This window comes from Ailuropoda melanoleuca, chromosome 8 (assembly GCF_002007445.2).
Source record: "Ailuropoda melanoleuca isolate Jingjing chromosome 8, ASM200744v2, whole genome shotgun sequence".
Taxonomy (NCBI): Eukaryota; Metazoa; Chordata; class Mammalia; order Carnivora; family Ursidae; genus Ailuropoda; species Ailuropoda melanoleuca.
The window spans coordinates 54008664-54026287 of record NC_048225.1 but is presented as its reverse complement, the minus strand read 5'-3'; the positions used below and the strand labels follow the sequence as shown (position 1 = coordinate 54026287).

The 17624-nt window shown below is 48.4% G+C and overlaps 1 protein-coding gene across 2 annotated transcripts in view; it reads right to left on the bottom strand.

Annotated features, from left to right (window-relative positions):
• Positions 1 to 3258, bottom strand: part of CHRDL2 (chordin like 2) — a 30387-nt gene extending 27129 nt beyond the window's left edge. For both annotated transcript variants that reach the window (XM_034666346.1, XM_019795379.2), the window contains exon 1: positions 2862 to 3258. In XM_034666346.1, coding sequence (XP_034522237.1) covers positions 2862 to 2943 — 82 coding nt within the window. In that variant the 5' untranslated portion in view covers positions 2944 to 3258. The remainder of the gene's footprint in view (positions 1 to 2861) is intronic.
• Positions 3259 to 17624: the final 14366 nt, after the last annotated feature.

Here is a 17624-nt window from a genome sequence, read left to right as displayed (position 1 = left end):
GGTGGGGAGGGAGCAATGAGTAAGGGCAGAGCCCAATAGAGAGGCACTGACATGGGGGGAGAGCACTGGAGAGGGAGTCAAGAAACTTCGCAGGTTCTCATTCCACACAGGGATGGGTGCCCAAACCGACTAACATCACGCATGTCTGTGGTTCCGCCTGGGGCCGGGCTTGGTATCAGCCAGTGGCCAGGTCATGGACCTGGAATCAGGGTTCGATCTGTGGTCAGAGTTTCGAGGATCAGGGGTCAGCCTGGGCCCAAGTTGAGACTCCATCCGGGTTGAACTCAATCTGTGGCTGGAAACAGAGCCAAGGACAGAATAACCTTTGTCTGAATAGTCTTGAGCCGTAACTGAGCAGCAAACCGCTCTGTGTGCTCCCAGGCCTTCTGCAGGGCTGAGCCACCTCGGGACTCTGACATGGTGAGAATTCCCATCAGTTGGCACCACCTCTGAAAGCACCCGAGCTACCACCAGGAGATTTCTTGTGCATGACAGGCCTGGGCTCTTCCTTGAACTAAGACAAGGACCTTCCTAAGAGACCCCCAAATAAGACCCTGGCAAATGACTACAGAATAGGATGGTTCCTAGATTCAGAGTCAGCACTGGACAAAGCAAAAAGTTCAGAGAAGGGAAGTGATTTGTCCCAATGCACACAGCCATAAGGGACACATCTGTTTATTCTTTTCTTTAATAAATTTGCCGTGTGAACTTGGGCAAGTCATTCCCACTTCCTGGGCTTCAGTTTTACTAGAAGGATAGGATCATTGCAGGTAGAGCCAGATGACTTTCAAAGACTCTTTCAGCTCTGACATCCCAGGATCTGAACACACCCCTCTGAATGCCAGTCCACCTCGCCTTAATCCAAGTCTGTTCGGAGTTGTTTTCTTGCATGTGTGGAGCTAAGCTCCGGGCTGTAGGGGAGAGAGAATTCTGGCAGGACCCAGTGAGAGGTAGGGAGGGGCCTGAAGGCCAGTGGAGGCACAGAGCAAGGAGATGGAAGTGGCTTGGGTGGCAAGGGAAAGTTTGCTGGAAGAAGTGTGATCCAGCAAGGTGACGAAGGGCTGGCAACATATGGGAGGTTGACAGGAGGGGTGTGGGTAGGACATCAGCAGTCACGCACAACGATCTGATTCTGGGACATCTTTCAGAGAGGCATCCAGGGCAATGATGCCTGGAGAAAAAGCCTTGGGGGCTAAGAATGCTGTGCCAAGAGGAAGGGAGGCAGGCGTGGAGGGCATTCTGTGTAAGTCCCTTTTAAGAAACAACAGGTAAGTGTTAGGAGGAAACCTCCAGGGCCCAAGAAAGGGGAGGAGACATTTACTGAGTACTAGGCATTGTGCTGGCTAATTTAACAGTCACCTCCTTGAATCCCCCCAAGAACCCTTTGGGTTCCAGGTGTGTCCATATCTCAGATGAAGAAATCGAGGCTCAGAGAAGTTGTGACATATGAAAAGTCACACAGCTGCTGAGGGCCAGAGGCAGGACTTGAACCCAACACTGAGTTCTTTCCATTACTTGTTACTGAGGACTTCTATGAGTCTCATGCTGCTGGCAGCCGGAGACGACCAGACATGCAGCCTGCCCTCACAAGCAGAGACAAGAATGAAACAGAATCCAGCCCCGCCAGCTCCAGAAAGTCACGTGCAAAAGAAAGGCAGCAAAAGAAAGGGGGAGCTGAGCTGTGGGGAGGACAGAGTGCTAGGCTGGGACTTGGGAAGCTGGGGTCTTCATCCCAGGCTCTGTGCTGTGTAACCTGGAGCAGACCCCTGCCCCTCCTCGCCCTCAGTTTATCAGGTATTTTAGAGTTTGAGATAAGCTCCCTCCTTCTCATTAAGTGAATCTTTCGTTTTGTTTTCCATCCTCACGGCATTTCAAGAGACTGGGGATGGGGGGGCGTCCATCAGCCTCTTGCAGGGGCAGGGGGAAACTGAGGTTCAGAGAGATTATATAAACTGTTTGAGGCTACACTGCGTCTAAGTGAAGAAGCACGAATTAGGAGATTGATATTTTTAATGACGCTACCATGTGCCCGCTAGTTGCTGGTGCGAGTTGCTTGACATACTTTCTCCAATTTAAGTCTCACAACAGTCCTGGGATGTTGACTCCATTTTAGAGATTAGGAAACTGAGGCTTAGAGAAGTGCCCTCCACCTGCTGGTATTCAAAAGATCTGGGATAGTGAGGACTGTTCCACCTCCCTATGCCCTTGCTGCCTCCCAAGTCTTATAACTCCAAATCAGGGTTCCTTCCAGATGCTGTGGGGCCGGGGGAAGAGTGTAGGATTTGGAATTGGGCTTTGGACGGCTTACTAGCTCTGTAAACTTCAGCAAGTTTCTTCTGTCAACCTGTTTCCTCATCTGTAAAATGCAAATGACAATACCCACCTCAAGGGAGTGTTGTGAGGATCCCAAGGGGTAACAGAGTGAGGTTATCTAGTTAGCTCTTCTGTCTTTCCGTGGGCTCCCTTTGAGGGCAGTAGTCTAGTCTTCATCGCTTTCATCACACCCTTGCAGCCAGACATGCCCGGCTCTCTCCTGAGAATGCGAAGCACCGCCAGCAGCCAACACACACGCACAGCGTCCTGTCCTCTCTCCCACCTCCCTCAGTCCCCCCATCCTCAGGTCCTTGGCAGCAGCCCCCTTGCCTCTGAGTTTTGCCAAGTTTCCCCAAGTCCCCCCCCCCCAATATCCCACACTCATCAGCCCATACTGGTCGGCAGAGAAGTCTCCATTCTCCCCACACAGGTGCTGCCCTGGCGGCTGTCAGAACAGTTTGGGGTCCGGAGTCCTGGCACTTCCCCGCACATCCCAGGGGCTCGAATCCCTCCTCTGCCTACCCAGCCCTACCACCACCCCAACTTACGGGCTCGAGCGTGGGAGTCCAAGGGGAACCAGAGCAGCGCGAGTCCCAGCAAGGAGGAGAGGACCCTGGCCTCGGGAACCATCCTTCCTTCCCCCAGGGCCAGGCCGCCGGGCGCTGAGCCGGGAGGGGCGTCGGGAGAAAGTGAGATGAGGGCACTGAGGCACAGGGGCACAAAGCAACCCGCAGACCCAGGGAGGGCTGCCTCTACAGTGGAGAGTCACAGAAGGGTGAAGTAGGTGGTTAGGACAGAAAGGGAGGTCCAAGGTGGGAATAAGAGGAGGGTGGAAAGAGAACAAGGGAAAAGGAGAGAGAGAGAGAGAGAGAGGGAGGGAGAGATGTTGAAAGGTGCAGCAAGAAAGGAAAGCAATAAAGCGAAGGAGAAGGTGAGAGGAAGGGGAGGAGGAGAAAGACGGGGAGGACAGGGGTCTACAGAGCGCGCAGCGCTGGNCGGCGGTACCGGCGGCGGCGGCGGCGGCGCGGCGGCCGCTGGGACTGGCTGAGCGCGGGCCGGCTGTGCACGCCAAGGGCGCCAGGCGCCGCGCTCGGGCGCATTTGTACTTTGCCGCGGGAAGCAGGCAGCCCCGGCCTGGCGCTGGCCTAGCACTGGCGCCTCCTCTGGGGCACCGCGGGCTCGGTGGATTGGCCACCCGAGAAACAGGCCCACTTTTCCCCTCCTCTCTCGTGCGGGTCTCCGGGACGCACGCTCCAGGCGCGGCGCCGAGAGGAGGCGAGAGGGCTGGGGAGGGGGAAGGGGCCACCCGGACCACGGGCTTTAACCCCTGACTCTCCGCGGCGCCCAGAGCGCAGGAAGATGCAACCCAGTTAGGCTTCAGGTGGAACTTTCCGGTGGGGAAGGATGAGATGTGGGGGTGGGAGAGGGGAAGCGGGCTGCGGGAACCGCAAGGCGCTCAGGGCTGGGCGGTGCGTGCCCGTAACTCTGGATGAAATCAGGACACTTGCCATCCTTAATTCTGTTTGTGCCCCTGGACACGCCGCCTCGGAACCTAAAATGGGGATCTTAATACGTTCCACATTTTTTCCGAAGATGAAATGAGATAATGAACGTCAAAGTACTTACATCTCAAAAAGAAGGGGTCATAATTCCAGGCACCTGGAATGACCTTACCAATTCCCCTTCTTACCCACACGCTCTGTGCCTAGGTTGAAATCCAGTCCGGGGGGGATTCTTGGCCCTTCCTCTGGAAGTCTTCCTCCGCTTTTCCCCCTCCCACTCCTGACGCACGATGTGATTTCTCCTTGGTCTCTGCAGGTAAGGCCTGCACGTCTCTGAGAGTTCAGTCCTCTTCAGTGAGAGCTGGTTGTCAAAGTGTCATCTTTCCCACCAGAAGGTGAGGTCCCTGTGGGTACAGCCCCGAAACTCATTCAACATACCTTGTGTTGAATGAGTGCCTGAATTAGTAGGACCCTTGAGCTTTCCCGATAAGAAACACCCAGACTCTGAAGTCAAAAGGGCGGAGTCCTTCTGGCTCTCTCCCTAACCTGGGCCATTTTGGTAAAGTTCATCTACCCGGCTTTGGACCTCAGCTTCCTCCCCAGCATCTCTTGCAGAGCTATGGGAAAGTCCAGTGAGCAGGGGAGGGGAGAGGACTGAGAAGGGTAAGAGAAAGATAGGGTGCTGAGCCACATGCCACTCTGGCAGAGCACCATTCCCAGCCTTGCACACTTCTGGCTGGCTGGCTATAAAGATATCCTCCTACAATAAGGCTGGGCTCCCATTCCCTGCGAGGCTATCCCCTCCAGAACAGAGAGCACTGGGAAGAACCAGTGATCCCCAGAGACGGAGCTTCCCCAGAGCTCTCAGAATCAGGGACAGGCATGATCTACCCCTAGGTGCCCTTCAGACTTAATTTCTCCCACTCCAATCTGGCCAGACTCTTTCTCTTCCTTGAGTATACTTGATTTTAACAGCTAATGAGAGCTATGTGTGTCATCATGCTTCCCTTTTCGCCTCGGCTTTCAGGGAGCTCAGAGTTAAATTTAGTGCTTAATTGCAGAAATAATCTCATCCCAAGGATCTGGGACAGAGATCTTTTCCTTTCTCCATCTTTGTTTAATGTCTGCTGTACACATATATTCATGTCTTAGATGGAAAGGTGAATTAAGATGGGCCTGTCCTCTAGCCTGCCCATTATACTTCAGGAAAGGTCTCTACCATGAAACCCAAACACACCTCAAGCCTCCTCTTACTGCTCACTGCTCCCAGAGTTGGGGCCATTCTCATCCTTTACCTGGACTTTGCCGACAGCTTCTAAGCAAGGCTGGGCCCCTCCAGTGTACTTTCCTCACGTGTGCCCTAAGAATTCTGCTGATTGTTTCTGCTGGCAAATCTGATCATACCATTTTCTCCTTAAAATCCATTATTGGAGGGGTGCCTGGGTGGCTCAGTCATTTAAGCAATCGACTCTTGGTTTCTGCTCAGGTCATGATCTCAGGGTCCTGAGATCGAGCTCCATGTCAGGCTCCCTGCTCATTGGGGAGTCTGCTTCTCTCTCTCTGCACCTCCCCCCCTCGTGCTCTTGTGTGCACTCTCTCTCTCTCAAATAAATAAATCTTTAAAAAAATCTATTATTTGAAGTAAATAAATAAATACATACATAAATAACATTAAATGCAATGTGGTATCCTGGACTGGATTCTGGGACAATAAAAGACCATTAGTGAACAAACTGGTGAGCCAAGTCTATGCTTTAGCTAATAGTTATGTACCAATCTTGGTTTCTTCGTCTGGACAGAGGTTCCCTGGCTACGTAAGATGTTAGCATTGGGGAAAGCTGGGTGGAGGATATATGCTTCTTAGATAGGAAATCTGTACTCTCTTTGTCACTTTTCTATCAATCGAAAATCTTTTCAAAGTGAAAAAAAAGTCTTTCCAAAAGGAAAAGTTTATTAAATAAATAACAGAAAAAATGATAGGCTTCCTATCATTTGCAGAATAAAATCCAAAATTGGTAGCATTGGATCCAAGACTGCACATTTTGGCTCCTACTTACCAATCCCATCTACTCTGGATGCCGCCACTCACTCACTTCCCCAAACCGGCTGGTGTTTTCACGACTTCATATGTTTGCATGTGTTTTCCTTCTGCCGGCACCATCTTTTTCCTCCTCTAGCTAGTGAATTCCTTTTAACTTTTCAAAAGTCAGCTCTAAGTGACTTCCTCTCTGAGGCCTTCCCAGAGTCTCCCCAGTCAAAGCCAATTTTTTGCCTTTTGTTTCCCAGAGCACTTGGTAGCTACTGGAGCTTAAACATGTATTTACATTTTGGAGTAAATATTTCTTTGCATTTCTACTCAGCACTGTGGGGAGCAGGGTCCTTTTTCATTTGTATCTATACTTCCAGCACTTAGCAAGGTCCCTGACACACAAAGAAACAATTGCTCTGTGAATGAGTGGAGACCTCAGTGGTTTGAAAAGATATTCTTTCATGGGGGAGTCTTCAGCATGGCCATTGCCGTGGGTTTTAATCAATGATTGACACGAGGAACAAGCACTCGAGGGAAGTCTCTGCATCTTCTGTAGAATTGTTGCTGAAGACAGTTGTTCATAAAGATTGTTGTCCTTTAAGAAAGGAGACTTGATCAATTCTTCCAAAATCTCGTCAGAAAAAAAAAAAAAGTATCTACCCATAGCAATTGGTTACCCCAAGTTGGATTACTTCCCTCTTAGGGAACTTGCTCGTTGCCTTCCAAGGCAGACAGCCTATTGCATTAGTGGACAGCTCTGTTAGAAAGTTCTTTAACTGATACCTGATTTTCTGTGACTCCCCACATCGCTCCTAGCTCTCCCCCCCAGGGCTGTACAGAACAAGCCAACTCTTTTTGTCTCTTGAGAGCTCTGTGGAGATTTGAGACAGAGAATCCCTCTTGGATACTCGCATCCTTATGGGTTCCAGCCCCTGGACTCCTCACACCACATTCAACTTTCTCTTTCTTCAAATGTGCTGAGCTCTTTTGCCCTCCTGCCGTCATGCTTCCGCACTCGCTATGCTTTACTAATGCCTTCCTTCGACCCGCTCTTCTCTGGCAGCCTTTTTCCCCCAGGATCAAGATCGCTACCTCCGTCATTCGTCTAGCCCTGTGCCAGGCACTGTGCTAGGTGCTAGGGACCCAATGGAGAACAAGACAGATGCTGGCACTTGGAGGCCCAGTTCTCATTGAAGCCTCTTTGGTGGTGTCTGAGTTAGCTCTCTCCTCCATGCTTCTGTGTCTCCATTAGAGAACTTACCAGTGACCACATTGTGTCATCGACGGCTTCAGGTCACCTCCTCTCAAGCGAGTTCCTCGGGAGCACAGACTGCTGTCTTCCCTAGGCTTCACACAGCTTTGCACACAGTAGCTGCTAAACACAGGTCTGTTGAAGACGATCCTTCTTCCTTCAAGTAGTCCTCTTGTGACATGTTATCTGTGGCGGGGCGCCTGGGTGGCTCAGTCGGTTAAGTGTCTGCCTTCAGCTCGGGCCATGATCTCAGGGTCCTGGGATTGAGCTCCATGTCGGGCTCCCTGCTCAGCAAAGAGTCTGCTTCTCTCTCTCTCTCTCTGACCCTCCTCCCCACTTGTTCCCCCACCTCAAAAAAGAAAAAAACCCAAAAAACAAAACCATGTTATTTGTGGCTAAGGCCTCCTCCTGGGCTGTAGGGGGCTAGATTATGTAAAATTAGCATAGTGATAAGGATCAGAGAGATTAGCAGCAAGAAAAGACTTCTCAAACCAGCCCACTTAATTCTGTAAGTAAGATTCTAAAAGCAGTTTTTTTTTTTTAAAGATTTTGTTTATTTATTTGACAGAGATAGAGACAGCCAGCGACAGAGGGAACACAAGCAGGGGAAGTGGGAGAGGAAGAAGCAGGCTCATAGCGGAGGAGCCTGACGTGGGGCTCGATCCCATAACGCCGGGATCACGCCCTGAGCCAAAGGCAGGCGCTTAACCGCTGTGCCACCCAGGCGCCCCCCTAAAAGCAGTTTCATCTAAGAGTGAATGTAAGATGGGACTACATAGTAGAGACTTTACATCAGTGGTGTGCTCGTAAATGTGTAACAACCAGCTCTCCAGGGGGAAAAAACCCCGGATTGTAGCAGTTGCCAATTTCCATGGTGTAGATACTCCCACCTTGGCCCATTTCAAGCTACTGATGTGACGCCACTGAATGTGGAGTTCACGGTAGGTACCGTTATGTCGTATTTCCATTACCAGGTCCAATAGATATGTAAGTAGTGTCAAGAATATTGATTGGAAAGCGTAGTAATATAATCAGGAGTTGAAGAGTTTGGATGTTTTGAATTTAACTGATTTGTGAGTTTATGTAATTTAATGTTCAGAATGAGTGTGTTTAACAACCAGTTTGCAAAATTCCCGAGAATTTAACACTCCTCTCCCCTGAGCCCTAAGGGCCAGCTGGAGGACGCTGCCTTTGCTCCATGCTGCCCTGAAAGGTGTGAACAGGTTGAGTGTGCGAAGCTGGGTCCAGCTGGGGTACATTTGGAGGAAAGTCTTGTTTAAAGGAACCGTCAAGGGTAATTTACTTGTAAATTGAACAATCGCCGCTCCGCTCCCACTCTTAGGCCAGGTTGGAGTTTCTTATCCATATAACAAATATTTCCTTAAAACCTGTTATTACTTTAGGACACATTCCTTTGGATCTCCCGATATTGTGCATACAGTTGGCCTAAATAAATGTTTGTAGAATGAATGTGAGGCTCACCTGTATTTATTTGTATGGGCCTTTAATGTGGCTTCTTGAACATTTCTAAGTCTTTTTTTCAACCTCAGCAGGACCTCTCTTCCCAGAACTGTCTGCAAACAGAGATTCTGATGGAGAGAGGCATCGGGAAACCAGGATGGGGGAAGACATCGCCCTTAATTTCACAGGGCCCTCGTGAGGGAAACAGAGTGCGGACAAGTGTCTTCTGAAGCCGTGGAGCGGGATCATCCTTTGTCCAGATCCTAAGCTCTGCTACCAACAGAAGCCTCCTCTCTGGTAGGGGTCATCGCTCACCAAGCACAAAGCTCCTGCCTCCTCCATGCTCAGCGGGACCTTCGCAAAGCAGTTTGTCTTCAGATACTGCTCTCTGTGGCTCTGTGATGATGTAAGGAGTGTGCCAGAGAGCGGCGTCCTCTAACTCGGCTCCCACAGCCAGATGGCGGCAGGCCTTGTAGACACCCAAAGATGGGACTGAGGAGCCACCAGTTATCTCTGTTTTTCCCCAGCAATATACGGATTTCTTTAATTAGTTTTTCAGAGTTACCTTTTAGACATGTAAATCAAGTAATGTCATTTCCTTGCTTCAAACCTCCCCCGTTGCTCTTATATTAAAACCCAAACCCTTTACATTTTGTAAATCCTGCCATGACCTGGCCTCTGCCTACCCTCTGACCTCAGACCTTTGTCCCTTGGCGTGCTACGCTCTAGCGCACTGGCCTTCTTTTGCTTCCTGGGATACACTGGGCTGCCTGGACCCCGTGAAGGGTCTTTCCCCTTGAAGTTTCTCCTGCTCCGAATGCTCTTCCCTCAGCTTTTTCCCCGACTGACACTTCATTCAGCTCAAACACCAGTGAGGTTTCCCTGATCCCGACTATCTATCTACTGATGGCCCCTACCAGTCATTTTCTATTCTGTTGCCTTGTTTTATTTCCTTTGTGTCACTTATCATTATCTGAAACATATTCCTTCACTAGTGTGTCTGCCTCCTCCATGAACACAAAAACTGCGTGACAGCCTGGACCTTAATTCTTTTTTTTTTCCCAAGATTTTATTTATTTGACAGAGACAGAGAAAGAGTATACAAGCAGGGGGAGCTGGAGAGGGAGAAGCAGGCTCCCTGCTGGGAAGGGAGACCAAGGGGCTCGATCCCAGAACCCTGAGATCATGACCTGAGCTGAAAGCAAGCGCTTCACGACTGAGCCACCCAGGCGCCCCTGGACCTTAATTCTTGATCCCTGTTGTAATTTCTAGCTCCTTGGGACAGTGCCCACACATAGTAGAGTCTTACTGAATTTAAAAAATATTTATTTATTTATCTTGAGTAAGCTCTATATCCAACGCGGGGCTTGAACTCATGACCCGAAGATCAAGAGTCACATGCTCCACCCACCAAGCCAGCCAGGTGAGGCGCTCCTGAATGGTTTTTTAAATAAATGAAAATAAATGGAGGATAGAATACTTACCTTGATTATCTGATTCATGTGAGGAGTGAACCCTAGACTTAAGACTCTGAGTCCTTGGAATTTCGCCGCATTAGTATTTTCACCATCATCATCATCATTATTGTTATCTCATTTATTATCATTCCACCGCCATCATCATCAACAACAGTGCTTCGTGGCTCATCCAGGTGCTTACTGTTTATCGAATGAATGAATGAATGAATGAATAGACATTAACGTTATAGCTAGCTTCAAAGGAACTTTCTAATCTTATTTACTGTTCCTCCTTCCCCCGTTCTAACTTCTTACATGTCCTATGCTCCAGCTACTCAGAAGCAATCATTTTCGCTTAGCACACCTTGTCTTCACATCTCTCTGTGTTGGCTTATTGTGCTGTTCCTTCTGTTCGGAACTCCTATTCCTTTTTGATGAGTTCTCATTCTTTCTTTAGGACCCAATTTGGCATCCCATCCAGATAGTCACTCTTTCTTCCGGGCTTCCCTGTCGCTTTGCCCGCACCACTGTTAACAACTCATCTCCTAGAATTATTGTTGTGTGTTGACATAGCTGCCTTCTCCCTTAGGGACAGAGCTCCTTGAGGGCAGGGACAGTATATTTTCCTCTCTGTGTTATCAGGAATCATTGCTGGGGCTGCCACATGGGAGCTTCACAGTATTTGTTGAAATCCATCTGGTATTTGGCAGAAGCTACCTGCAGAGCCATCATGTGCTAGGTGTTGGAGGAGATGAGCAAGGCTGGTCTAAAACACAGTCCCTGGCCCCGAGGGCTTACAATCTCATTGGACATATAAGTTCTTTTCATAGGAAAAAATATTTTAAAAACCAGTGTATTCTAGAGTTAAGTGTGAGCCTGGAGAAAGCTTCATGTGGTGGAACGTGTATAGGACTGGACTTGGTTTCTGGTTCCTACTCTACTATGAACTCACTATGTGGCCTTGACACATTATTTCTCTTCTTTAGACCTTCATTTTCTTCTCTGTAAACGAATTTATTTGATCAGAAGCCCTGGATGATTTCTAAAGCCCGATTCCAGCTCTGACATTCCGAGTTTGGCTCCATGGAAACTAGGTGGACATGTGGCCAGAGCTCAGCAGTCTCGGTTTGCCCCCTGGTGGTCACTCAGCAACATTACAGCCGGGGAGACAGCTCTAGGCTTTTCCCAGGGATGGAGCTAGCAGAGCTCAGAGCCTAGTAAACAAAGAACTGTGGAACAATGATCGTTCTAGACGACAAGAAATCAGGTTTCTCACTGGTCACTGGTGAATGGGTGGAGAATCCTACCCTTCCTCAGAACAGAGGAACTTGGGAGATCATGCTCTCTGATATCAGCTGAACCCATTTCATATCTGTTTCTTTCCAAACCAGTCAATCGTTGGGGGGCTGCTTTGTAGTCGCCCTGACTTTTTCTTCTGCTCCTATCACAGTGCTCTGTTCTGAGGCACATTCTTCATTCTGGTCTGTACAACTATCTATCCATTTACTTATGACAAAATGGGTTTTTTTCCTCCCTCTCACTCTTTTCCTGGAGTAGGGCCATGAGCCAGTGAAGGTAGTAGAAGGATTTCTTTGGTGGGAAGGTGACCAACACGAGCAGATAGAGGGCTGTCTTTTAGGTGTTTCACTCAAAGTGGGGTTGGGGAGGGCATTTGCCTATTTCCTTCTTCTCTATATGTTGAACCTAAAGGACTTCTTAAAGCCACCTCTATTCCCTCAGAAACAAACAAGCAAAACAAAACAAAACAAAACAAAATGAAAAAACCCACAACTAAATCAAAGATGGAATTGGTTGCTTGGACTCTTGGGCCAGAGCCTAGATGAAAAAGAACGGGGACTCTGAGCGTAGGGAAGAGAGGAATAAAAACCAAGGGGATGGGAAGGAGGGCCAGAGAGAGACAGAGTGAGACCAGTCACTGATTCCAGGTGAATTCATAGGTATCTAGACAGGAAATTTAAGGAAACTAAAGATTGATTTTTTTCCACAAATGTGCTCGTTTGCTAAACGGAATTTTTCCTTTTCTGACAACGCACTGTTCCTTGAACCTTGCTAAACCCTAAAGGCATGACTAAGGGGATAACATTCATTCAGTCCACATTATCTGGAATGTGCCAAACGGGCGCAGCATCCATACCTTGCCTGCCTTGTTCACTGCTGAATTCTCAGCACCTGCACTATCCTGCCATGTAGCAGGTGCTCAGAAGCGAGTTGCTGAATAAATGAACGGTACCTGCCCTGTACTTTGTCCAGTGATATCTCAGGTCCACAGAGGTAAGAGGAAGGCTGCTTGGATTATTTTTATTCCTCAGTGATAATGATAGGATTGAAAGTTAGTCTTATAAAATACACATCCATATTACTCCTTTGGTCCAAATGTTAAATCTTTCAATAGTCCCCCAATAGCCTGAGTTTCTCTGTAAATGGAGATAATACTATACACACCTCACTGGGTTATTTTTGGTCTAAATGAGATAGATATATCATTGCTTAGCATATTCCTAGCATGTGGTATTTGCCCAATAAATTCTAGTTCCTTTTAGTCTCTCATTTTCTGTCCAATCCAGTGTTCCAGCCACATTGAATTTTTTTATCAGTCCCACACAGGAATGCCAGGAAGGACATCCTGTCTGTCTACCTGGTGAACTTCTCCTCGTCCTCCAGAACAGAGCTCGAATGTCCTTCTCTTCTGTGAAATCTTCATCCCACTCCCTCTTGCTTTCTGCTTCTTCATTACCCTGTATGTGTCTCAGTTACAGGGCATGTAATTCCGTTATAATTTTTTTCTGTTGTAATTGTTTACTTATACTTTTGCTTCTCTGTTAGGCTGTGACCTCAGGAGTACAGGGACGAAGGCTTATTTGCATTTGTAGAGTGTTTACAAAGAGTCTGGAGGAGGTGGGAAAGATGACAGAAGGGTTAGCTTTACAAAAAGAACTGCTTCTTCCTCCGAATCAAAAGGGAAGTAAGGGAAGATGAATAATTAAGAATGTAACAAGAGGGGCGCCTGGGTGGCACAGCAGTTAAGCGCCCCCCTTCGGCTCAGGGCGTGATCCTGGCGTTATGGGATCGAGTCCCACATCAGGCTCTTCCGCTATGAGCCTGCTTCTTCCTCTCCCACTCCCCCTGCTTGTGTTCCCTCTCTTGCTGGCTGTCTCTATCTCTGTCAAATAAATAAATTTAAAAAAATGTAACAAGAATCTTTAAAGTGAAAGGGGAGACGCCAAATCTCAAGGGAAAATCTGGCTCGAGGGAGGAAGAATCCAGGGAGAAGATATCACCCCAAGAGATGAGGAGGATAGGGGAGCATTGGTGGCATTGGTATGGTCTGATCCTTCCCCTTCCTAGATGTGTGAGGTCTCGGGATAGACTCAGCACCTGGGCTGGCGAGAAGGGGCTGGTGGCCCTGCAGGGAGAAACAGCCTAACGAGGCTGAATGGCCTTGCTTCACATCTGAGTCTTTCCGTCCCGCCGGAGGAAGTTGGAGACTCCAGTTGCTGGGGAAGGGGGGGCGGGGTGTGCAGTGATGTGTATGAGGAGCTCTGGGGGGCTGGGGTGGTATGGAACCGTGGTCTCAGTATGAGAGGGAGAGCAGGGAATTGGGGCAGCAGTGCAATCCCCAGAAAATATGGTAGGAACGGCAGAGCAAAAGCAGCTGGAGAGGGAGCATTGGTATGGAGGCTGCACTGCGATTTGTTTCAGGTGGCATCTTTGATGACTGCATCCGAGTGAGTCTGTGAGTCCCTCTTCCCTTGGTGCTCTGTGGTGGCACAGGTGGGAGCTTAGAAACGAGAACACAGGCAGCTCTGGCTCATTCTATGCTAGGCCGTCGGACTAAGCTTCTTACATGGTTTTGTAACTTAGAAAGCCTCCTAGTCAACCATTTTCAGGTGACATTTCAAAAACAACAAACCAGTGTCTTCGTCAGAGTGCTTTGATGCAAATGCCAGAAATTATGAGAATGTCAAGGAAAAAGAGAATTTACTGGAAGGCTACAGAGTTGACAGGAAGGCTGGAGAGTTGGATATGGAAAATGGGTTGTAACCTAGCAAGGCCAGGCAGCAGGCACCACAACCAAGTTCATGCCTCAGGAACAATCTGGAATGGCCACCATCACTATGGTAGGGACCCCCATACTCCCAACCCCTCTGAGGGACCCACTGTGGCTGGACACCTACTGTCTCTGTTGCTCTGAATAATTCTAAGCTTGTCAGTAGGTCTCGTGTCATTCCCTGAAGATTCAAAATTCAGAGATGTGTGGCCAGGTGGGGTCATATGTCGTATTCTAGCCACTGGGGGGCAGGGAGAATATCTCCCTGCTTCAGCCTTAGTCTTAGCAATACTGCAAATATTGCATAGAATGGGGCACTCCCCCAAGCAAGAAGGACTTGAGATGCTGATGGTAAACTAAAATAAAACAAAATGTCTACCATGCCCTCATCTTTCCTTTTCCTTTCCATATATTCTGTTTTTTTTTTTTAAAGATTTTATTTATTTATTTGACAGAGATAGAGACAGCCAGTGAGAGAGGGAACACAAGCAGGGGCCGTGCCACCCAGGCGCCCCATCATATATTCTGTTTTTGTCAGTTGTCGCTCGATCCCATAACGCCAGGATCACGCCCTGAGCCGAAGGCAGACGCTTAACCGCCGTGCCACCCAGGCGCCCCATCATATATTCTGTTTTTGTCAGTTGTCAATTGCGATCATAATCTCAGGCTCCTAGACTTGACACGTTAGAATCATCCTCATCGCCCTCATTTTCCCACACAGTGAAAAACTCTCCAGATTTCTTAGGTTTGTCTTGCCTTCTGTGCCTGCTACTGCTTGAGTAAGATTACTCTGGCAACGGCATAGAGGAAAGAAGAGACTGGGAGAAATTGGGAGTCAGACTTCTAGGATGGTTGAGCTAAAAGAGACCTTTTGTTTTTGTTTTTGTTTTTAAAGATTTTATTTATTCGACACAGATAGAGACAGCCAGAGAGAGAGGGAACACAAGCAGGGGGAGTGGGAGAGGAAGAAGCAGGCTCACAGCGGAGGAGCCTGACGTGGGGCTTGATCCCACAACGCCGGGATCACGCCCTGAGCCGAAGGCAGACGCTTAACCGCTGTGCCACCCAGGCGCCCCTAAAAGAGACCTTTGAATTGATCTACCGTAGTGGTCTTATCTGGGAGTATTCATAAGAATTCCTATGGCATTAAGGAAATACACATGCTGGTATTTCACCTTCAGTTTTGGGGTTCAGTAGATCTGAGGTGGGACTTTGTTGTTGTTGTTGTGTTTGTGTACCTTTCTGAGGTGCATCCCAGGTTGAGAACTGCTGAATTCCAATACCCTTGTTTTAAAAATGAGGGGACTGAGGCCCACAGAGGAGTTACCTGTTTGAAATCACACAGTGAGTTAATAAAAGGGATACAGGGGCCAGGACCAATCCTAGATCTCCTGGCCATTGGCCTAGTGCTACTCAGACCTCTTATTCTTTCCCTCTGTAAAGGAAAATTTCCTGTCTTTATTTGTGTCCAAGAAAGCATGTTGCATGTCTGTGGTTCAGCTCTTCCAACAGTAAATAGGCTTCAGATTAAGAGCCGCAAGCTGTCAAGAATGAGCCCAGACCACAGGCCCCATTTCTTTTCTTTTCTTTTCTTTTCTTTTTTTTAAGATTTATTTATTTGACAGAGAGAGAATACCCGCCTGTGCATGCTTGAGCTAGCTGGGGGAGGGGCAGTGGGAGAGAAAGAATCCTGAAGCAGACTCCCCAGTGAGCATGGAGCCTGATGTAGGGCTTGATCCCAGCACCCCGAGATCAGGACCCGAGCTGAAATCAAGAGTTGGCCACTTCACCGACTGAGCCACCCAGGCGCCCCCCGAGGATCCCATTTCTAATTGTAGTTGGCTTGATCTCTGGACCACAGGCCTCCTTGTCAGAATCTGGGCAAAGCATACTCAGGGATCTCAACTGGGTGGTGAAATGCGGAGGATCCCCCAGATAAAGGACAGTCCAGTTGAAGCCATAGTTCTATGTTTGCCAGCATTCTGACTGGGCCTCTGTGCACACAAGACCTTGTTTCAATTACTCAAAGACTCTTCTTCAATTCTTGACTGTTCTTTAGCCATCTGGTTCTCATCCTGGGAATTGACTTTCTTTTTCCTGCTCTCTGACTTCCACCAATCACTCTGGCTTACCACCAGTTCAGACACTGTTTCTGGGCAGTCTCATGGAAAACCAGGGCCTCTGATGCCTTCCATTCCATTATGTTGCTTTTTTGATTTTACTCTCCTTATAAAATGTATGCTTTCCTATAAAGATTCCCAACAGGAAATGCCATTTGCTTAATGTCCTCCTGTTCCAGATCTACCTTAGTGCAAAGAAAGCAAAGCGTAGGAAAATTGCTACAGTGGAACCATCTATCAAAGGGGAGCCATTTTTTTTTCTTCCATCCCTTCCGCATCCAGAAGGGGGCCTGGCATCAAAGTCTGAGCACCTTACTTGGTGACTAGCCCCAGCGGGAATGACGAGGTCAGAGCTGTCCTCTGGGAAGCAACTCTGAGAGCTATAGAGGATGAATTGGAGGAAGAGAGGCTGTGGGCGGGAAGGTAATCTGTAGGAGCTCCTGCAGTAATCTACGTGAGAGATGATGAGACATGAATTGGGCAGTGGGAGTGGGATGAAGAGGAGAAGATACTTGGGAAAATCATCATTTTGGTGGGAGAACAAGAAACTGACAGATGTGGGAGATGAGGGAAAAGTAAAGAACCCTAGGTTTAGAGCTTGAGGAACTGGGAAGATAGTACCTTTAACAGGATAAGGGGAATAAGAAATATGCTGTTTTGGAAGTAGGGTGGAAGACAGTGACTTTAATTTTGTAGGTGAGGAATGCAGACATCTGAGATAATGTTTCCATCAGGCAGTCGAATATGCAGGGCTGGACTCAAGAGGTCTGGACTGCAGATATCAGTTTGGGAGTTTGAGCAGGAAGAAAGTGTGAGGTGAGAGTGAGGTGGCACCCAAAGGACTGAGGCCCGAGCCTAGAGGAATACCCACACTTAGGCCCCAAACAAGGGGGAGGGCTCAGAAGAGTCTGAGAAAGAGTTGAGGGGTTGAGAAAAAACCCCAGGAAAGTATGGTCTTGCCAGCCAAGGGAAGGGAGTTCCGGGAAGGATATGAAGAGGGAGGATATGGAGATGAGGAGTGACGAGAAGCTGTTATTTTTGGTAGTTAGTTGCTGGTCACAGTAGGCCTGGTGATGACAGCTACCCTCACATCAAATGAAGCACTGAGGGAAGGTTCTGGATAATTCATTATCTTCCCTACTCACTTTAGCCTTAGTTATCAGGGTATTGCTGGATAAATACCTGTAATTACTTCATAAAGTCTAATATCGCTCAGAATTTCCAAGTCCCCTGAGTCCTCAACTTCATCTGGTTCAGTAAGAGGAAATTGCAAAGACTGGAGGGCGAGGCTGAAGACGGCATATAAGGTACTCATAAATATTAATGAGATTTCGCCTTCCGCCAATCAGGCCCGGGAAGAAGCTGGAGCCCCGCCCCTCATAAATATGTAGACAGCACCTCCTGCCGCGCACTGCCCCGCC